At 49.7% G+C, this 22112-nt stretch overlaps 1 protein-coding gene across 1 annotated transcript in view; it reads left to right on the top strand.

The window, feature by feature from the left end:
- CACNA1H (calcium voltage-gated channel subunit alpha1 H) overlaps window positions 1–22112 on the top strand; it is a 108787-nt gene that overhangs the window by 78889 nt on the left and 7786 nt on the right. Inside the window, exons 24-30 of the mRNA XM_066329904.1 lie at window positions 5793–5944; window positions 8120–8229; window positions 8749–8882; window positions 9574–9644; window positions 15931–16009; window positions 18202–18323; window positions 19012–19320. Coding sequence (XP_066186001.1) covers window positions 5793–5944; window positions 8120–8229; window positions 8749–8882; window positions 9574–9644; window positions 15931–16009; window positions 18202–18323; window positions 19012–19320 — 977 coding nt within the window. The remainder of the gene's footprint in view (window positions 1–5792; window positions 5945–8119; window positions 8230–8748; window positions 8883–9573; window positions 9645–15930; window positions 16010–18201; window positions 18324–19011; window positions 19321–22112) is intronic.

The raw sequence follows: 22112 nt of genomic DNA, 5'->3' as shown, positions 1-22112 counted from the left end.
TGATGGACACTGTGACATTGTCCCTCCTCATCCACCACCTCCAAGGAGCTATTTCAGAGCAGCCATTGCACAGATGAGGGTTGTGACATTTCATGGAGAGCACACAGGGAGGAGGACAGATTTCTGGAAGGGGATCAAGTCAGTGGAGCAGCTGAGAAGTGAAACATTTGGCCATGTGCTGGGCTTCCAGAAGGTTCCCTGAAACTCTCTGGCTCTTCCTGCAAGGACAGCTCAGCATCCAAACTGGAGCTGTTAACGAGGCGAACCCAAATATCTGACACACATTTGGGAATTTGCTGCTTCCTTTTCAAGGGGTTATGGTTTTTTGTTGTTGTTTCGATTGGGAGGAGTTTGAGCCTCCTGGGTCATTTAAGTGATGATGGATTTGATGAAAAAAAAAAAAAAAACAAACCCGTGGCAGACTCAGAAAGATGTGAGCTGTGACTGTGTGTGTGCTCGTGGAGCTGTGGGGTCTGCATGGTGACAGCAGCTGGCAGCTTCCTCTGCTTCCATGTGTCCCTCCCACTGCTTCCATGTGTCCCAGCACTCCGTGTCACCCCTGTGGGGCAGCAGAAGAGAGCCTGGTCACCCCAGGGAGAGCAGGGAGGAGTGTGGGAATGCTGACAGAGATCCCTGCTTTTAACTCAGTCAGCATCTCCCAGGAGAGGAAGAATTTGTGTTTTAACAGGCGGAAAATCCAGGCCACAAATGCACCCTCTGGGCTCTCTGGCTGCCTGGCACCTTGTCTGCGTGTGCTGTCCCCTGTCTATGATGTCCCCTGGGGGCTGAGGGCTGGGGGATCTGTCCCTGCCTGCTCAGAAATGCACCACGGAGCTGTGGCAGGCTGGGCTTGGGGCTGGGAATGGGTTAAACCTCACCTGGGTGCCAATCCCAGGCTGGATCCAGGATTTGGGGATTGCTCCATGGAGAACACAGCCCTGCAGCAGGTGGGGTGGGGAGTCTCCACCTGCTCTGGGGTGATTTTTCAGCAGAAAGGTCCCTCTGAGCCCAGTTCCCTGCTGTCACCACCTCAGATCTCTCCAAAACATTTCTTCTTTCCCATCATCTGAGGGCCACTTCGCTGAAGGGATTGGCAGCAGGTTCACTCTGCTCAAGGAGAGCAGAGGGCAGGGGGTGAGGACACGGAGAAAATGCATTTGATGTGGTTTTAAAGGCAGAACTGCTCAGTGAACTTTTTTATGCGAAGAAGAAAAAAAAAATTCAAGATAAACCAGAATATTTTTTCCTGATGCTGTCCCTGCTTCATCCATTATATCCAAGTGTAATTTAACAATCCTGCAGCTCTCAGCCTCTTAATGAGCTTCTCAGAAGACACAGACCCAAACCAGGCTCCCCAGATTGAAGGTTTTGATTAAAAACACGTGGATCAGCTTGATCTCCTCTGCCTCTGGGATCCAGGGCCAAATCCAGCCCTCCTGCATCTGCCCTGCCAGGTCAGCTCTGGACTTCAAAGGCTGCCAGAGGGTCTGGGTGACACTGGGGGCTGAAAGCAGAGCAGCAAAAGCTGGAAATCACAGCTCCAGCTGGGAGCAGTGTGCCTTTCAGGGTGTCCCTTAGAGAAGACCCCAAAAACTGAGAAGTCAGAAAAACTTTTTCCTGATTTCAGCTCTGTGAGAGGAGAGTGGCCACAAATCTGTTCCTCCGAGGCCTTTCCCACCAGAGCTGGGAACTGTGGGAGGACGAGGCAAATTTTAAGCCCCAGCAGAGGTGCCTTTCAAAGCAGGGACTGGAAATCTTTCTCTAGAGGGTGGCACATGGTGATATTTCAATTTAAACATCCTCTCAGTGCCACGACCTTCTCTGTATCCAGCAGAATCTCTTGAGCTGAAGCTACAATTCTTTGGGTGCTGTATCCCTGAGTGTTCAGAGTTTCCAAGCAGGGAATTCTCAAACCCTGCTGCTTGGTTGGTTGTTTGTTTTTTTTTTTTTCCAGGCAGCTGCAGGTACAGAGCTGCTCTGTTCCAGGCATGAATAACCCCATTAGGGCTTTCTAATGTTTCATGCAGAGCGTTGTAATGGAGGAGCTGGAGCTGGGAATTGTAATGCCAGCTAGAAATGCTTTTAAGCCAGGGAACGGGGCTTCATTAATTTCCATGTCAGCAGAACCACAAGCAAAGTTGAAATACTCTGCAGAGAGGTGAGATTCAAGTGTTAGCCAGCATCTAAAAGCAGGGGGTGGAAAGGCTGGGATTTTCCCCTTTTTTCATCTGTTTGATGGTTTCTTTTTCTTTTTCCCTTCCTGCATTTCCACCAGTTCAAACCAGCAGCTGAAGGGAAACTCTGTTTGATGGAGAGAGCATTTATAGAGCACGGAGTGCCAGGACAAGGGGAATGGATTCCCACTGCCAGAGGGCAGGGTTATGGGATATTGGGAAGGAATTCCTCCCTGGGAGGGTGGGCAGGGGCTGAAATAGAATTCCCAGAGAAGCTGTGACTGCCCCTGGATCCCTGGAAGTGTCCAAGGCCAGGCTGGATGAGGCTTGGAGCAGCCTGGGACAGTGGAAAGTGTCCCTGCCCACGGCAGGGGTGGCACTGGATGGGATAGAAGGTCTCCTCCAACCCAAACCATTCCCAGAAATCTGCCAACTGGCTGCCAGGAGTCTCATCCCAAAATCCATTTCCCCAGAGAACCCAAGGCCCAGGCTGTGTTCTGCCTGCTGGGATTGATGATGGATCTGGTGTCCCCTGGTTGCTGTGCCCACATCCCATGGAGCAGCATCCTCCTCCTCCTCTTCCTCCTGGTTCTCCCACAGATCCCACAGCTCTGGTTGTGCCAGCAGCAGTCAGGGTGTGTTGAGTGAACCCTCAACACGATTTGGGCACTTCCCATTCCCTCCAGGAGTTAAGAATGTGAACTGAGAGGAGCCCAGAGCTCTTTGCTGTGCTGTCAGCAGAAATGAAACTTCCTGAAGGGGTTGGGAACGACCAGAGCTGAGGCTCTGGAGCTCTGGAACGCCGCCTCTGTCCTTCCAAAGCTGTGTGGGGCTCCTCTCCCTCTGCTCCCACCATGCTGCAACCAACCCCTCTGCCTTCCTGGGATCACTGATCCAGCCCTGGCTCCTCGGGCATATCCTTGGGCAATCCCAGCTCCCTCTGGGCACATGTCTGGGCACGTCCCAGCTCCTTGGGCACATCCTGGCTCCCTCTGGGCATATCCCAGCTCTCTCTGCCAGCCTGGCATGGGCAGCATCTCCTGGAGTGGACACTGCATGGGGTCCCCCTGAGCATGTCCCTGCTGCATGTGGTTATTGTCACCTCTATCACCTCTGTCCCCTCCCTCCCTGTCCTCAGGTGTTTTCTCTCTGTGGGAATTCCTTTCCCATCCCTCGTTGTGGCTTTGGGTTGTGTGTAGATCCCAAAGGAGCCAGGATCCTCCTAGAGCTCCCTGGGGTAAAGTTTTCCCAGCAGAATTTGGGCAGGCCTGGGCAGTGCTGAGAGAGAGACCTGTGAGACCCCTCTGTGCTGCAGGACAGACCCACCTTTGGGGCTGGCTGCTTCCTCCTTGGTTTTTTCTCCCTCTCCAGCCCATGGACAGAAGGAGCTGTCAGGGAATTTGGGAGGTTTTCAGCTCAGTGCCTGACAGTGGAAAATGTCTTCTTGTGCTTCTCCTTCTGTAATTGCTTGATAAAACAGAATAAACACCTGAACATTCATTTTGCTGAATAGTCAATAAATCAGCCTTTTGGGCAGGTGAGAGGTGGTTAAAACCACCTGCAACCTCTTTTCCTCCTGTGCTGCCAACCCATCCCTGCTCATGGCCTGGAACCCATTAATCAGCCAGTCACCATGAATAAATTGCCCCTTAATATAACATTTAACTATTAAAGGTATTCTCAGACCTCCCAAGGAGTTATTTGCACTCCCAAGAAGACATTTCCCTAAAAAATATATATAAAAAAAATCACAAGGATGTTGTAATCCTGAAAACACATGAAAGCACATCGTCCAGGCTGAAATAAATATTATACTGCAATGTTTTTATTATTATTTTTCAGGCAGGCTGAGCTCAGCAGCAGGGACAGCCCAGCAGCCCAAGATGACTCGTAGGATTAAGGCACATGAAAGCAACAGGAAAAAAAATATATTCAAGAGCAACTCTGGTTGCTTTCATCTTGTTTTTCCACACCCCTTAGCAGGAAAAAAAAAAGCTTTGGTGACCCTGGTCAGAAGGAAATGTTTTTCAAATGCCTCCACTGTACTTTTAACTACTAGGAAAAAAAAATACAGTTGAAGGAAAGCTGCAAATTCTGTTTAACTTTATCCAATTAATTTTAAGGTTTTGGATTCTGATCTGGCAACAGTTGCACAAAAAAAAAAAAAAAAAAAAAAAAAAAAAAAAAACTCCCACATTTCAAGAGTCCTTCCATCTGAAAGGTATTATCAGGATGAGAGGAGTGGGAGATGGATTTCAGGATTTCAGGAGGGCACTGAGTCCTTCTGAACTGATTTCCCTCCTTATTTTCAATGTGAAGCAGCTTTTTCTGAGCTCTTCATGCATTTAAAAGCTGAACTGGTTGAAATATTTGCAAAACCCCCTCTCTCTGAAGAACAGCCCTGCTCTGACTCGGGGTGACCTCAGTGTCTCTTCCCACTTGTAAAATCCACAGTAAGGCTGCCTGGGCCTCGGGTAAACTGGGAGTATTTACATTGCTGAAGCTGGAGAGGAATTTGACTCTGTGCAGTGCCCAGAGCCACCCCTGTGGTCACAGTTCCACTGGAGAGGGACACAAATGCAGCCCTGGGGTCCAAACACTCTCCTTGGAACACTCCCAGGAGCTTGGTCAGAGGCAGAAATTTCCATGTTTCAAAGAGAAAAAAAAAAAAAGCAGGAATCACGACCAGAGGCAGAGATATAAAATTTACATGAATGGTTTTAGATGCAGCCGTGCCCTGAGCCCTAGATGTATTGTTTAATTCTATCTTCTATCCGTATAAATTTCTATTTCTTTTTCCAGAGGAGCTTGTGCTGCTCGTCCCCTGGCAGAGCCAGGTGCTTTGTGGCTGTGTCCTGTGTGCTCCCATCCCTCAGGAATGCCCTGCTGCTTTTCCTTAGGCCTTCCAAACGCCCCCAAAAAACCTCCTGGAGCTCGGGGCGTGCTCTTCTCCCACCTGGAATATTCCTGGCACCTGCAGGATTGGGGGAAGACGAGTCCTGCCCTAAGCTTTGCCCTCACCTGCAGCTGAAGCTTGGCTGGGTTTGAAGCTTTTCCCTCGGCTTTGGGTCCCGTGTCCATCCTGCTCCTGCCCCTGCCTGCTTCCCATTCCGTGGGGAGATTGTGGGACAAGGGAAGGACCTGGCTGGCACCAGTCTGCTGATCCCAAAAAACCTAACTGGCGCTGGCGTGGGAGGGCAGAATCACTCAGGAATTACACAGGGATCACTCAGGGGTTACACAGGAATCACACAGCAATCACTCAGGGATCATTTAGGGGTCACTCAGGGGTCAGGAATCACTCGGGAATTACTCAGGGGTCACTCGGGTCACTCAAGAATCACTCAGGGATCACTCAGAGGTCACTCAGGGATCTCAGGAATCACTCAGGGATCACTCAGGGGTCACTCAGGAGTCACTTGGGTCACTCAGGAATCACTCAGGCATCAGGAATCACACAGGGGTCACTCAGGGATCAGGAGTCACTCAGGGGTCACTCAGGAATCTCTCAGCCACTTCCCACGGTTTGTCCAAGTCCGTTCTCCCCGCCGTGTCCAGGTGGGAGGTGACCTTCACCCTGGGGCCGCTGGCTCACAGCTGTCCCCTGTGTCCCCACAGAAGCCCAGCGCCGGCCCTACTACGCCGACTACTCCCCGGCCAGGAGATCCATCCACAGCCTGTGCACCAGCCACTACCTCGACCTCTTCATCACCTTCATCATCGGCGTCAACGTCATCACCATGTCCATGGAGCACTACAACCAGCCCAAGGTAGGAGCTGCCCCCCTTGGGGCCCTTCCCAGTGATGCCTGAGGGGTTTAGCTTTTGTGGTTTTTATATATTTGTAATCCTGTGACTCTTTAGTGTGTAACTCTAGGCTCCACACACAGTGTGAGCTGCTGCCTCTCCGTTCTGGTCAGACACAATTCCTCTCCAGGCCTGGGGATCAAGGACACCTCACTGCCTCAGGCCATGAGAGATATAAATAACAGTGAGTTGGGGGCAGCAAATTTGGGGTAAAGGAGTTCATTGCCTGAGGCTGTAATTGGAAGATTTGCCCCTGATATGCAAATAGACCAAACTGATAAAATTGGGAAAATCTATGACCCATCATCCATTTTTGGGTGTAGCCCCTGGAGGACTTCATCAGCCCTAAAAGTACCTGAAGGCTCGTCAATAAATATAACCCCTTTTTATCCCCTTAATTTTGTCTGGCCACCATTTTTAGGTAAAAGTCCCAAAAGTCATCATCAGTTCTTGAGGGAGCCTCAGCATTCTGATCCAGCTCTGCCATTTGGGACTCACTGCCTCAGGATTTCCCTGCTTTGGGTAAAAAAAAACCCAGCTAATGGAGAGTGAATTGAGCTTTTACCAGGAAAACACCAAGCCAAATATTTCCTGCCCTGATCCCAAACCTGACTGAGCCTCACACTGGAAAACAGTCTGGAGTTTTAGAACATTCCATTAACAGATATAAACTCGGAGTAACGGCGTGCAGAGCATTTCTCTTCCTCAATGAATTCCGGACAAAGCAATTTAAAAGCACAATCCTCCCTTTTTTAATGCATTTTTAAAATCATTCTCCCCTCAGAACACCTTTGGCATAAATCACAGAGGCTGATAAGTGAAATTTATAGAAATTTATAAATTTTTTATCTATAGATTTTCCATTTCGTTATCATTTATGAAGCTCTGGCTCAGCATTTACTTTTCCAGCATTCTGTGGTGACCTGCAAATGCCTCCTGGATGCTGAGCCAGGGGGTAACTCTGTGTGTGTGTGTGTTTTACACCAGGGTAATTCCTTTGTTTCCCGTGGAAATGTTGTTTATCCAGATTAGGTTTTATTTATGCTTGGTTTACACTGACTTAACACGGAGTTGTAAATCCAAATGCAAATGGTCACAAACAATGGGAGAAGTCAGGCTCAGCCTTTGGCTGGAACAGGGAATTGTCTCGTGTTTTTTGAGCTGCCATTTTATTTTAGGTACTGGAACAAAAACAGGGATTGTTGCCAACACCTGAGAAACTTCCAGCTCTCATTCCCAAAAACCAGGGCATGGCCATGCCCTGGTGACCTCGCTGTGTGTGGGGTCAGCAAAGCCAGGCATCACACAGAGGGGACAAAAAGAGCTTTCCTGTGCCCTGGGGTTTCCTGCAGCCTCCTCTGTTGCATTTATTTCCAATTTTATCTTGCTTGATGCTCTCGATTCCCATTTTTTACTGGAAATTCAGAGTCCTGTGCTACACTGAACTAAATTCCCCTTCCCTCCCTCTTGTCCCCCACCCCAAGAGCTGCTTCCCCCGCTCCCCAACTGTCTATTTTAAGGCCCCACAAGATTCCTTTGCTATTGTTGGCCCCTAGCTCCAATGAAATCCCTTATAAACACTCATCATCCTCAAGTATAAACACTGTGGATTCCTGACTTCCGAGAGCGGCTCCGTGGAGAGCGGGAACGTTGCACCAAATATGGACACGCTTTGCCCAGCTCTGGAGAGGTCCCATTTTTCAACAAGGAAAAGTTTAATCCATCTCCAAGGTTTTATTTATTTTCCTGAGCTTTTGAAGCAAAGCCTTTGTCTCGAGGGCTGGAATCAAGGAATGATCCATGGAGGTTTTTCTTCTCCCCAGGGCTGGGAAGGTCACACCAAGGAATCTTCAGGAGATGGGGAAGGGGAGAATTTTTTTCCTGTCTGGCCCAGACTGAACAATTTGTGTGTCGAGCTTGAACCTGACATTTTTAGCAAAACTAATCTTAGTGCTTCGGAGGGTTTTGTTTGACTCAGGGGCTGAGCCTTTATTTGAGTTCTGCTGCATGGTTTAGTGAGCTCTGCCAGCCTTTATGACTTTATTCCTGATATTTCCGTGCTTCCCCCACCCTGCTCCCTGCCAGTGGGGATCTAGGAAGGGGTAACTGGGCTGGCCTAACTGGGATCTCTCTTTCCAGTCCCTGGATGAAGCCCTCAAGTACTGCAACTACGTGTTCACCATCGTCTTTGTGTTCGAGGCGCTGCTGAAGTTGGTGGCCTTTGGTTTCCGCAGGTTTTTTAAGGACAGGTGAGAGAATTTTGAAACTGTGGATTTGGGATTTGGGGCTGGACTGACCCAGTTCCAGAGCCAGATTCTGGGGAGATGTAGAGCAGCACTGTGGTGACATGGGGAAAGCCCAGGTCTTGCTCTCTGTGGGTGCAAACTTTGTAGTGTGAGAAGTAAAACTCCTAAGAACTGCTGGGCAGGAGAGATCCGGGAAATCTCCCAGAATTCCAGATGCATCTTTTCCCCCAGTATTTCCCTTCCCACCAGGCCTGACCAGCTCAGCTTCGAGGTCAGAAACACTTCCCAGTCACTTCCCAGGTTTTGTGGCTCACAGGATGTCTGTGCCAGCTGCTCTGAGCTGGTTTTGTACCCCCTGAAAATCACAGGCCCTGATGGGAATGAGGAGATGCACTTGGGATTTGCTGGTGCCTGTTATTGACACAAACATTAACACAAATCCTCCTCTTGGATTATCCAAGAGGATAATCCAAAAGGAACACAAAAGAAGGAATTTTTTGTGTCCTTGCTCACTCTCTGTAGGTGGAACCAGCTGGACTTGGCCATAGTTCTGCTGTCGATTGTGGGCATCACGCTGGAGGAGATCGAGATGAACGCTGCCCTGCCCATCAACCCCACCATCATCCGCATCATGAGGGTGCTCAGGATTGCCAGAGGTGTGTCTGGGAGTCTCCAGCCACCCCAGGAAACGCTTTGGGCATTTGTCCTCCCAGCCCTGCTGGTTCATTTCCAGCGGGGAACACGAAGTGGCAGCTCAGAGAGCAGCTAGGGGTCCCACGGGGTTTTCCTGTGGGATCTGAGGTTGGATTCTGATTCCAGCCTGGGATCACAGAGTTTTTATCTTGCTCCAGAGCAGAGTGGGAAGGGATGGCAGTCAGGGCTTGGGAAGATGCTCTTCACTGGTGAGGTGCCTCCCATTTCCCTGCCTGTTGGAGTTCTTGTAGGTTTTTGTCCATGTTCATGGAATTCCAGGATGGTTTGGGTTGACCTTCATGCCCATTTCATCCCACCCCTGCCATGGGCAGGGACACCTTCCACTGTCCCAAGCTGCTCCAAACCCTGTCCAGCCTGGCCTTGGACATTTCCAGGGATCCAGGGACAGCCACAGCTTCTCTGGGAATTCTATTTCAGCCCCTGCCCACCCTCCCAGGGAGGGATTCCTTCCCAATATCCCATTCCCCTGCCCTCTGGCAGTGGGAACCCATTCCCCTTGGCACTGACAGTGGGATGTTCAGCAGGAAGAGAGATTTAAACCCTCTCTGAAGGCCCTGAACCTCGATTTCCATCCTGGATCTCTCCCTGCCATGTCCCCCAGCCCTGCTGAGCAGGATTTGCTCCTCATTTCAGTGCTGAAGCTGCTGAAAATGGCCACGGGCATGAGAGCTCTGCTGGACACAGTGGTGCAAGCCCTGCCCCAGGTAAGCCCCCAAAATTCCTGCATGCCCAGGGGGTTCCCCTTGGGAACAGCAGTGCCTTTGGGGCCTGGGGACAGCTCCGTGTCTGTGGCCTCTGGAAGCCACCTGGGGAGGGTCTCAGCTTTGTCCAGGGTTTTGCAAGGCTCATCCTGGAGTGTATTTGATGGGAGAAATCAAAATGATGGGAAAAGAGTTCCCAGAGAGCAAATTCCTGTAGGCAGAGCTTGTACAAAGCTCAGAGCTCACTGGCAAGTTTGGGAAACACCAGGAGGGACAGAGGAGGATGTTGGAGAAAGCACTGGGAGCTTCCAGCTCAGGGGTTTTATTTGGGAGGAAGGAACAGCCACAATTATCAACAGAGGTGCTGCAAACTTGGAAAGGCAAACTGGGGAGATGCTTCTGAGGGTTAAAATCTTGATTTGGGGTCACCAAATTCTCCTGAGCTGCAAGAGAAACGACACTTCCAGACTTAGGGAATTTGATAGGATGCTCCAAGTGTTCACTGCCTGGGACCCCTTTTTTTTGGATCTGAGAAAAGAAGCTTTTTGCTGGCTTTCAGTCCTCCATCAGAATTCCAAGGTGTTTGGGGTTTTTTTTTAAATTTTTGCCTTTTTAAGGTGTGTTCTGCTCATTAGTGGGTGTGCTCGTGTGAGTTTTTTTATGGATCTGAGAAAAGGAGAGAAACTTTTTGCTGCCTTTCAGTTCTCCATCAGAATTCCAGGTGTTTCAGTTTTTTGGGGGTTTTTTTTGTTTTACCCTTTTAAGGTGTGTTCTGCTCGTTTGTGGGTGTGCTGGTGTGAGCGCTGATGGTTCTGTGTTTGGAGTGAACTCAGATCCCTGCCCTTCCCAATTCTTTGGATCCCAGGAACAGCCAAAGGAGTGTGGGAGTCTCCTCCAGAGAATGAGTGGCCACAAGAGAATCAGCAGAAAACATAGAACTACCCCAAACACCCCTGGGACTCAGTTCCTAAGTGCAAAACAAGCCATGATCTATTCCAAGAGAGCTGAAAAACGGGGAATTTCTTTTCCTTGCAAAGACCCCTTTGCTTTGCTCCTCATCATTGCCATGAAGATGTCTCTAATCCCAGCATTTGCCCTTTGGCATCCAGATTTCCTTCAGGATTTTGTGCTGAGGCTAAAGCAAGGATTTACCAACCTGACCCCTGGGCTGGAAATCCTTGGATTTGTGTCTGGTTTTTCAATTTACAAATCATTGTCACCACAGACCATATTTTCTCTCCCTCCTTGTTTTCTGTCACCCTCCACCACTGACAATAGGGTGGCTCCAGGCCAGGCTTTTTTGTTTCCTTGGGGTGTTCTTGCAGTTTGCACTCCCAGCAAGGTCTCTTGTCGAGGGAAAACCCCCAGGGATATTCCCAGCAGATAAAAAAATGCCACTTTGGCCTCCAGTGAAGCTCAGAAAATGAGAAGGGAATTTTAGGAAGAGCTCTCTGACAGCCATCACTCTTCATAAAGCTGCAGCTTTCGTTTCCTAGGCAGGGCATGAGTTCCTACCCTAATTAAATTAACATCCTAAAACCACAGCTGGAAAATCCTCATCAAATGTGGTTTCTAAGTGACCAAAAAATAAAAAAAAAAAAAGGTAATTTAATGTTTATTCATTCAGGTTTGGGGGGAAATTCTTTGTCTGGTGTGTGGAGAATGCCCATTTATGGACTGACAATGACAAGGAACTGTCACTGCATTGTTGGAGGGGTGATTTTCAGCAGCTTTGGATTTGTTATTTATTCAGTAATTTGAGCAACACTTGGAGAACCAATTATCCCCAAATTTGGGGATATAAATAATTCCTTTAGTCCTTTCCCAGTTTTCCAAAGTCCAGTTCACCCTTTCTGTATTGGGATTTTGATCCAAGACTGTCCCAGAATTAATCTGCTCTTTTGGGATTTTAGACTGAGCTTGAGCTGCTCTTTTCCAAGTGTTCCTGCCCTGCTCTTTGTGGGGTAACCTCTCTCTGCCAGGTCCAAGACCTTCTCCTCCACCTGATCTGTGGGAAAAAAAACAGATGGAGAAGAGGAAAAAAATGAGATAGAGAAGAGGAAAATAGTGAGGAGAGGCCACAGAGACAGAAAGAATGGTCAGGGAATTATCTCAGATGGACACATTCTCTGCCCACCTTCTCCATTGTCCTTTCAGTCTCAGAAAAAAACAACCCCAGCTCCTGATTCTTGTTTTAAGGATTCAGTGTTAGGGAATCAGCCATCCCCTGTGGATGGAATACATTTGTGTTTACTCTTCCTACTGAAAAAAAATCTGGTGGATTTAGTCTGAATTAGCTGAGTTCATTTTTTCACTGGATGTAATTTTGCATTTTTCTTATGGCACTTCTCCCTTTTGGAGCAGTGGTAGCTAAAATAATCTCCTGCAGTCTGGTGAACAGGAGAGCAGTGAACTCCTTTAATCTCTTGGTGTGGAACAGCTTTTCAGAACCTGCTTCAAGTGTTTTCCTCTCATTTCTGAGCTCCTGCTCATTAGGGCTCCATAATGAATTACACCACTCATCCATCACTGATCATTTCCTTGCTCTGCATCTGGTGGCTGCTGGGTTTGGAACCAAAGGCTGTTTGATGGTTTTCCTTTAGTCCTTTCCCCATTCCCAGCTTTCCAAAGTCCAGTTCACCCTTTCTGCACCAGGTTTGGGTTAAAACGCTCCTGCTGGAAGTGAATCACCACAGCAGTCACTGCTGAGCTGCCACAGCTCTTCCTGGTGGAGAGGACAACTGGAATCCAGCCCAATTCCCACCCTCCAACAGCCAAGAATATGTGGAACTTCCCTGTCAAAAGATGTGGGTTGTTTTCCCTCCTCTGCTCTCACTTGATCCGTGGATGGAACACTAATTCCCTGCAGCCTCTACAGGAGACTCCTCTCTGCCTTCAAAAGCTTGGAAGTGCCCCCACAGGGACTCTGTGCCAAGAAAAGAGGAAGAACTCCTCATTCCAGCAGGGCCCTGAAGGGCAGGAGCTGAGTTTGCCCCTGTCCAGGAGTTTATCTCCTCTTGGTGCTGTAATTCCTGGGCTTACCTCAATTGGAGCTCCTGAAGAGCTTTTCTGGCATTGTCTGACAGCAGCTGGGGGAGAAAAACAACAACTCCACCTTTGCCAGAGCCTGGAGAGCCCCAGGGACGGGAACTCGGGGAGCAGGAGTGGCCGTGTGTGATGATGGATTTGGGGAGATGGGGAGGGGTGGGCTGTGCTGCAGAGACACAGAATTCCACAGGAATTCCACAGGAATTCCACAGGAACAAAAACCCCTGCTGGCTCCTTGGGGCTGGGCTCCGTGGGGCTGAGGGGACACAGAAAAGGGGGACCTTGTTCAGGTCAGCCCGAGGTGACTCCACCCTCCAAGGTTCTGGCTCTCCACCAGTCCTGGAATTATCACAGATGGCCTCTGTTTTCCAGGCAGATGTGTCCATTTTCTCCCAGGTCTGGTGCATAAACCTGTGTTTTCCCACTGCCAGGATTGCTGCCTTGGCTAGAGAGTGATGGGAGGAAGATGGGGAGGACTCACAGCCTTGGAAAGGCTTGGCATTAGCCGAAATTTCTGAGGAATTGCTCTGGACAGGCATCCCAGGGAGCTGAGAGCATCAACAACAGGAATGTCAGAGCAGGAAGAGGCACAGGAGGCTTCACCCAGGAGAGGGGCAGCAGGAGACACAAATTCCCTCAGTGCCTCTCCCACAGCCTTGAGCTGAGGAGCTTCTCCCAGGGTTTTTGCAGTGGTAGGACACAGATCCAGCTGTGAGAGGCTGTCCCTGCTCCTCTGGGTGGCCTGGAGGACAATGCCAGTGTCCCCACAGCATCCCAGTGCTGCCAGCCAGCATTCCAGAAGGGAAGGTCCAGGAGAATCCCAGATACTCACCAGCATCTCCAGCTCTTGTGGCTTCTCTGAGACCTTCAGGGCATCAACAACAACTCCAAAAAGTTCTTCAGCTGGGCCTCTCTCCCTGTAACCACAGCCCCCCGTGGCACTGGATCCCCAGGGAATGATGCACAGCCCCTGGCTGCCAGAGAGAGGATAGCTGGAGTTTTCTGTGCCCAAGTTAAGGGGAGTTGGGTGGGTAGCAGAGCCTGGGCTGGGCTGTTCAGAGCCAGAACCACAGCTCAGAGCCTGCTGGGGCTGCCAGAGCTGAGACTGCTGCCAGAGCTGGATCTCTGTTCCTGGTGGAGCATCCAGCACAGGCGCCCCAGCCTTTGGAGAAAAGCTCCTGCCCCCTCCCAGTCCCTCCAGCAGCATGATTCATGCACCATCTTCTCCTTGTCTGCTCTCAGTGGATCTCAGAGTGCTCTGGAGACATCAGTTACATCTCCCCGAGGGAATTCCAAAGGGGAACGTGGAGTTACAGGATGGGAATGACTCGAAGGGACACAGACACACACGCAGGCGCTGCCTTCCCTGTGCCCAGCCCTGGCCCAGCTCCTGCTCCTCAGCACATCCCTGGGAATGTGCCTGGGATCCTGCTCTGAGCTCAGGCCCTGCTGGAGGCCATGGGCTGAAGAGGCCTTTCCCTTTCCCTTTCCCTTTCCCTTTCCCTTTCCCTTTCCCTTTCCCTTTCCCTTTCCCTTTCCCTTTCCCTTTCCTCTCCCTCTTCTTTCTACTTCTCCTCCTCTTCCCTCTTCCCTCTTCCCTCTTCCCTCTCCTCTCCGTTGAAATCCACATAACATCTTTTACAGACAACCTGGTAATAACTCCCACGTTACCCAAAATTCTTTGGGATTTCGTCAGTGCCATGAGTTTACTGATTTTTTTTCAGGCATCAAAACACTCAGGCTGCTTAGAGCAAAACCCACCGCCCTCTTCTGTTACCTCAACCTCCCGAGTTTGTTTATCGCTTTTATTTTAATTCCCTGTAATTATTTGCTCGTTTGCCTCCCCAGCAGCGTGTGTGGTGTGTTTGTGCCTGTGCCTGCTCGTCTCTAATGGCTCCCAAACCATCAGTGGTCCAGCAGACAGGAGCAGGAAAAGCTATTCCAGAAGGCAGATGAAATAACCCAGCCCAGCCATCCACATCCCTGTTTTATCTTTATTATTCCCTGGAGGATGGTAATAATGTTAGGGAAATTGCAGAGCCAGTTTAGGCTTTATAGCAATTACAGCCTGCACTGGGTGATTGGACCATTCCCATTTCTTTAATATAAAAAATCCCCTCTTTCATCAGCGAGGGCTGTGTTAATTTTATGATGACAGATATCACACTGATAAACTTTCTGATTAAATTAAGCACAGTCAAATAACACACACACACACACAAAAAAAAAAAAAAAAAAAAAAAAAAAAAAAAAAAAAAAAAAACCCACCCTGTGGCTGTGCTGCCTCAGAGAAGAAAACCCTCCCAAACTCAGAGTTCACTAAAATGCACCTCAGAGACCAGGAATCCCTGGGCCTGACTGCCTGGATCACCTCTTGACTCCTTGTTTTTTCGGGATAAAATCCTGCTCATGGTGCGAGAACTCACTTTGTCTCACTTAGGAGCTGCTAACAGGGCGATTAAAGTGGCAGCAGAGATAAATGTGAGCGGTTCCTTGCAGGTGGGAGCAGGTCATGTCACTCTGCCCTTCCTGTTCTGTGCCTGAAGCACCAAAAATCTGCTCCGGGAGATGTTTTTGAGGCTTGGATCCTGTGCTGGGATGGAATCCAGCACGGCGAGCTGCGATGCTGGGGTGGTGTGAAGAGCTTTTGTGCTGTTTTCATGTCACTTGTCACCTCCCTCCAGCCGCCCTGGGGGGGTTTGGAACACCTCCCGCAGCCCCTGGAGCTGCCAGGGTTGGTGTGTGGGATAAGGATTTTGCTGTGGGACACGGAAAGCTGAAATCGGGGAAGTTCTTGTTGAGAAGGAAATACAATATTCCTGTAAAGGAACTCAGGGAGTTCTCTCCCTGGAGCACTGCAAGCCCTCCATGCCAGTGAAACCTTTGCAAAGCAGTTCCTCCTGTGGAGTGTTGCTGTCTCAGAGTCCCCAGAAAGGAAAGACACCCCTCAAACCCAAACCAGAGCCCAGAGCCCAGAGCAGCCCAGCCTCACAGAGTGCCCTGGGGTGGCCAGGCTCCAGACAAGGGGAGGGTGATGGAGAAGCTGCTGCTTTCCCAAGGGCACAGAGGACTCCCTCAAAGCAGACCCCTGAGAGGGACCAGGCTGCTGGAAGCCGAGGGAAATCTGATTTGCCTCTGACCCCCGCCCTGTCCTTGCTTTACTTGTGTTGAAAATGTGATGGAGTGATTTCATTCATGACCTCGACTTGCCTGACCCTTGTTCTGCTTTCTCCTTGTGTAGGTAGGGAACCTTGGCCTACTTTTTATGCTCCTGTTTTTTATCTATGCTGCCCTGGGAGTGGAATTGTTTGGCAAGCTGGGTGAGTAATGGGCCCGAGGCCGCTCGCTCCATCCGGTTGGTGTTTATTTGGGATCTGGCTGCTTCCTTTTCTCTCTCTCTCTCATTCCTGGGCCTTCCTTAGCCTCACGCTCATGCTCTGAAGATGGAAGTTTTCTCTCGATCTCAGGGTCACAGCTGACACACGAGGATGTAACACAGAACCCTCCTAACGCACACATTTAGGGCTTTGTCCAACACCACCCTTGGCTGTGCAGGAACTCTTTGCTGTTTAAAATATCATTGCCCAGCATGGATTTGTTCAAGTTTGCTACTGGAGACAGAACACGGGTCTGCAGAGCTGGACGGGGGTCAGATTCCTGCTGGAGAGATGCCACCATAAACATGTCCCTGCTCGGAGCTTCCCCCACAGCCCATCGGATCTCTGCACTTGGCTCCTGCAGCTCCCAGGGCTCCTCTGCCCCGTGCTCTCAGCATCACCTTCCCCTCTCTCCATCCATCACGAGGCATCCAGTGCTTCCTGCTCGTCCAGCATTAATTAATCCTCCAAGTCTGAGGATCCTGGAATGTGCCCATCACTAAAATCAGAGCAAAACCCCCAGCCTGGCCTTACCCAGCCTGGAAAATGCTGCTGGAAGGAGCTGTGTCTGCATCCTCAACATTTCCATCCCAATTAGAGCTCCAGGAGCACCAGAAGGGCCCTTCCTGAGCAGAGTTTATGTCTGTCATTAATCCCCTTTATGAGCCCAGCCCTCTGCTCAGATTACAAGTGCCTGAGAGCAGAATAATTCTTTCAACCAAAACCAAATTATTTTTCGGTCTCGCACAAATTCTGGGGAAAGAATTCGTTCTGCACCCACCCTGAGAGAAGCAGTGTGGGTTTGTAATCCATCCCTGGAGTTATGGGTGCATCTGTGCCGTCACAGGGGTGACAAATGGCTCTTCTGGTGTTTCCACACACACCTGGGCAATGCCAGCCCAGGGAACCCCACTGGGGCAGGATTTTGCTTCCCAGCCCAATTTAATGGGAATATTCCCTCCTTTTTCCTGATCAGTCCAAACCCCACTGGGGCAGGACTCTGCTTCCCAGCCCAATTTAATGGGAATATTCCCTCCTTCTTCCTGATCAGTTCACACCAGCCACAAGAACCATCAGCCCTCTCTCCCCCAGGACTAGTCATTTGTGGGTTTTTCTTGGATTTTTGTGTTTTTCCTTCCAATTTACCATGGAATAATTACCTAAGACTGAAATGTCCAAACCAAGAGCCATTGCTGCCTGTCCTAATGGATATTTAATGAGGCTGTGTTTTATGGGAAGATGGATATTTCATATGTTCAATTTGCATTCATTAGGCTGTTAATTCTCAGGGGGAAAATGTCAAATTGCTCCACTTTATCTCAGTGAAAATATCCCTCGTGGTGGATATAAAAAATCATCAAGGCAAAGGGCTCAATCAAGAGGAAAACAGACAAAGGAGGCTGTAGAGCAGGAGTGAAGATAATCACAGAAATCAGATCATGGAAGGGTCTGGGTTGAAAAGGACTTTAAGCCCATCCAGTTCCACCCCCTGCCATGGACAGGGACATCACAGGTTGCTCCAAGCCCCATCCAACCTGGCCTTGAATGTTTCCAGGGGATGAAAATTCCACCACCAACATTTCCACAGCTGAAAACACCTTTCCCCCTGTCCTCTCTGTTCCTCCTGAGGTTGTTTTTTTTTGTTTGTGGTGGTTTTGGGGTTTTTTTTGTTTGGTTGGGGTTTTTTTTAGTTGGTTTGGGAAAATAATTTTTTTGGAGAAAAGTGGAAAAAATATTTATTAAACAAACAAAATGTTTATAAGTATAAAGAATGAATTATATAAAATAATACAATTTTTTGTTGTTTTGAAGAGAGATAGTAAAACTGAGGAAGTTTTTATTGTGGGTGTATCATAGTTTATATAGTTTTTTATTAGGCTTAGGTTTTTTTGAGCTTTAGGTTTTGGTAGGTTGTAGGTGTGAGTTTTTGGGTTTTTTGGTTTAGAGTACCATTAGAGTACACCCCTTGAATGCCATAAATCCATGGATGTAGCTCAAGGTGCCAGCCCCAGCTTTGGGGGCTGCTGTGGAGGATCCAGCGTGGCTTGGCTGATATTCTAACCCTAACCCCAAACTTAACCCTAACTCTAACCCAAACCCTAAGCTAACCCTAACTGTCCTTCCCTGTCCCACAGATTGCAGTGAAGAGAATCCCTGTGAGGGCCTGAGCCGCCACGCCACCTTCACCAACTTTGGCATGGCCTTCCTCACCCTCTTCAGGGTGTCCACGGGGGACAACTGGAACGGGATCATGAAGGTGTGTGCAGGCTCTGGGGGCTTCCTCCTCTCGGGGGAGCTGGAGGTACAAGTTTTCAAATGGATTTAGGCAACTCTTGGGTGAAAACAAAATTGTTTCCTCTCAAAACCTCAATACGAGGCTTCCTAATATAAAAGCCCTGTGTGTTTTCAAGCAAGGGTTATCCTGAGTTTCACCCAGCCTGAAGTTTTGCTCCTGGATATAATATTCAAGGAAAATTAGATAATTTTTTTCACTGGGGAAAGTAACCATGTGCTGTGGGGTGCGTTACAGAATCACAGGCTCATGGAATGGTTTGGGTTGAAAAGGGACCTTAAAGCTCACCCTGTTCCACCCCCTGCCATGGGCAGGGACACCTTCCACTGTCCCAGTTTTCCCCAAGCTCTGTCCAGCCTGGCCTGAAACACTCCAGGGATGGGAAATCCCAAACTTATGGGCAACCCATTCCCATCCTTGTAGCTGGAAATCCCAAACTTCTGGGCAGCCCATTCCCCTCCTTGTAGCTGGAAATCCCAAACTTCTGGGCAGCCCATTCCCCTCCTTGCAGGTGACGCAATTCACAGATCTCTGTATTTTCTCTTATCTGTTTCAGTTGTACTCTGTGGTTTGGGGTTTTTTGGGGGGGGTTTCTTCAGCTGGAGCCCCAGCAGAGCCCCACTAATGCCTGCCCTGTCCCTCCCTGCTGCAGGACACACTCCGGGAGTGCACTCGTGAGGACAAGCACTGCCTCAGTTACCTGCCCGTCATCTCCCCCGTCTACTTCGTCACCTTCGTCCTCATCGCCCAGTTCGTCCTGGTCAACGTGGTGGTGGCAGTGCTGATGAAGCATCTGGAGGAGAGCAACAAGGAGGCCAAGGAGGACGCTGAGATGGACGCTGAGATCGAGCTGGAGATGTCCAGAGGCAGCAACGCCGCCGGCGGGAGCAGGAGGGGGGCCTTGGAGAGCCGGGCACTGCACGGGAACCAGGAGCACAGCGAGGAGAAGCACCAAGCCCTGGTGAGAGCCTGGACAGAGGTGGTGAGGGGAGGGGATGGATCCCACCAGCCTGAGCAGCAGGTTCCACACATGTTGCTCCACACAGGTTGTTCCACACAGGTTGTTCCACACAGGCAGGTTCCATACACAGCTGGAGGGAGGGGAGACAAGGAGCTGTCCCAGCCCCCTGCAGCAGAGATGTCACCACCACCCTCTATCTCTCTGCAAGGCCTTTTAAGGACAAACAGTCCAATAACAAAATAGCACCTATATTAGTTTATCTTTAACCCAATAACCAACCACCCGTGGCCGACAATGAGGATTTCTCTCTCCAATTACAAAACACCACCCAGAGCCATGATGAAGAAGGTGAAAAAGAAGGACTCAGCCTCCACCCTAAAACCTCCACAATGCTTTATATATATATTACTATATTCTAGGTATTACTCTATCTTCAACTCTGAGTTTTCCCCCCTGTGATATCACACACCTCTATTCAAACCCCACACCCACAATCCCAGTGCTGTCACTCAATTTTGGGAGCCTTTTCCACGGCCTCAGGTCAAATGCAGTGTTTGCTGGGGGTCAGTGCCTGTGAGCACAGAAAGGCTGGAATTCTCAGTGCCCAGGGTTCCAACACCACCCCACATCCTGAGTCAGCTCCCAGGGCTCCTGGAGGTGGAAGGTGCTGGAAACGTTGTCCTGGCCATTATTCCAGAGGAGGGTTGAAAGTCCATCTCTCCACTTCATTCTCAGGTTGTGAGTTTTAAGTTCAGAGCCATAAAAGCCACAAGTCCCTGTCCTGCTGTCCCAGCCAGTCCTTGCCATTTTTCAGGGCAGCAGGACCAAGGAGCAACCTCTGAAAGCCTGGGAATGCTGGCACTGGGAGCCTTGGCACCCACAGCATGGGATGGGATAAATTTCTTTCACATGGGCACTGCTCAGGTTCTCTTTAATCCCACTTTGGGATTCACAGAGGATCCTCCAGCAAGTCAGAGCTGGTGTAAACCTGCAGCTCCCCAGTGGCTCTGCTCAGGACATGGATCACTTGAGAATTATCAGATTCCCCTCAGTGAGGAGCTGGAGGTTCCTGGGTTGATTTTCCTGACACTGCCTGCTCTCTGATTCCTATCAAATCAGAAAATAATCAAGTGCAGAGGGGAAGGAGGGCGTGAGATAATTGTCTCATCCCATGTCAGCAGCCTGTGATTAAGAGTGAACATGGAATTGCTTTGTCACCACGATCACAAATAAATCTACCGCGAAATCAGTGGGGGCTCGGAGATTAAATTACATTAAATTAGATTTTTGTGAAATCTATCAGACTCCATTAAGGCGAGGAAAGAGATTTGGTTACACAGCGATGGGGAATTGGATATTTGAATGTTGCTCCTGACAGACATTCCTGCAGGGAAATGCACAGGTTGCTTTTCTAATTGAGGGAAGAGAGGGCACATCTCTCACATGGGCTGGGATTGCACACAGTCCGTTCCCCTTGGGTTTTCCTCATCTTCCAATACTTCCCAAGTACATCAGGAGCTGGGCAGAGCCTCCTTTAACCCTGGAAGGGATGAAGGGGAAGAGCATCCCCTTCATCCTCCTGCTCTGCTCGCCACCATCCCACAAAAGCTGAGGTGGCTGATGTCCCACCCTCCATGGTGTTGTGCTTTGGGGCTGTGTCTGAACTGTACCAAACCTGTCCCTTCACAGCCACAACCTTTGCAGCCTCTGTCCTTTACAGCTGGGAAATCCCAGAGGAATCAGAGGAATCCCAGAGGAATCAGACCTGTGTGGGATAGGAGGGAAATCCTCTTTTTTAAGCCCTTAAACTGTGCATTTGGTGTGCAGGGTGATGTGGTGAGCAAGCGTGACTTCAAATATTAAACCCAGAGCTGCAGGCAGAGTTTCTGTTTGTGGAGAAGACAGTGTCAGGTCTGATTTTATTGTCGTTATTGTTTATGATACTGAGGAAACTGAGGCGGGGGGGGATTAACACCTCACCATTCCAGCAATCCCCAGAGCTGGGCATTCGGGAGATGCTCCAGGGAGATTCCCAGCAAACCAGAGGGGCTTCAAGCCCCTCTGCTCAGTCCCATCCCAATTTCCAGGGTATGGGATCAGGCTCTAGAGTGCAGCAGGTGTTTCCCAGCAAGGAGGAGGAGCAGCAGTGATGTCTCCGAACCACTCTCACTGTCCAAAGCAGCTCTCCAGGTGGGAGCCAACAAATTTCCCACCTGTGGTTCATATTTCAAGCACTTATTTCATTTGAAATTTACCCACGTCCCTAATTCAGTCAGGCCTCAACAGCTGAACCCTTAAAAATTGAAGTGGCTGATGTCAAGAAGGGCTTTCTGTTCATTTGTTCCAGCCAAAGACAAACTGGGCTTTAGGAGCCAAGTCCTGAGATCCTCCTGTTCGAGTGCTGAGCCCTTTTGTTCCCACTGTGGCTCCGGGCTGTGAACGAGCCCCTGGCTGCCCCCAGCTCAGGTGATGCCGTGCTGATGGAGCTGGGATGGCCAAAACCCAACTGGCACTGGCTGCTGAGGCTTAATCCGTCAGCTGAGAGCCCTGGGTGCCTCCTGAGCACAGCCACAGTTGGCAGAGCTGGATGCCAATGAGCTGTAAATACCTGCTGGCCCTCCCTTCCCAGCCAAGCTGCACAGGGTGAAACCGTGGAGTGATTCACCTTGGGGTGTGCATCTTCAGGGAGCTGAGGAAAGACAATTCTAAGCCCAGAAGTACAAGGACAAAACCAGATTTAAGCAGATCCTTGGTGAGCGCTAAACCTGAGGGATCTCAGGGACAGGTTTTGC

The sequence above is a fragment of the Sylvia atricapilla genome, chromosome 15 (assembly GCF_009819655.1).
Source record: "Sylvia atricapilla isolate bSylAtr1 chromosome 15, bSylAtr1.pri, whole genome shotgun sequence".
In the NCBI taxonomy this organism is placed as follows: Eukaryota; Metazoa; Chordata; class Aves; order Passeriformes; family Sylviidae; genus Sylvia; species Sylvia atricapilla.
The sequence above is the reverse complement of the archived record's forward strand: the minus strand, read 5'-3'. Positions and strand labels throughout refer to the sequence as shown.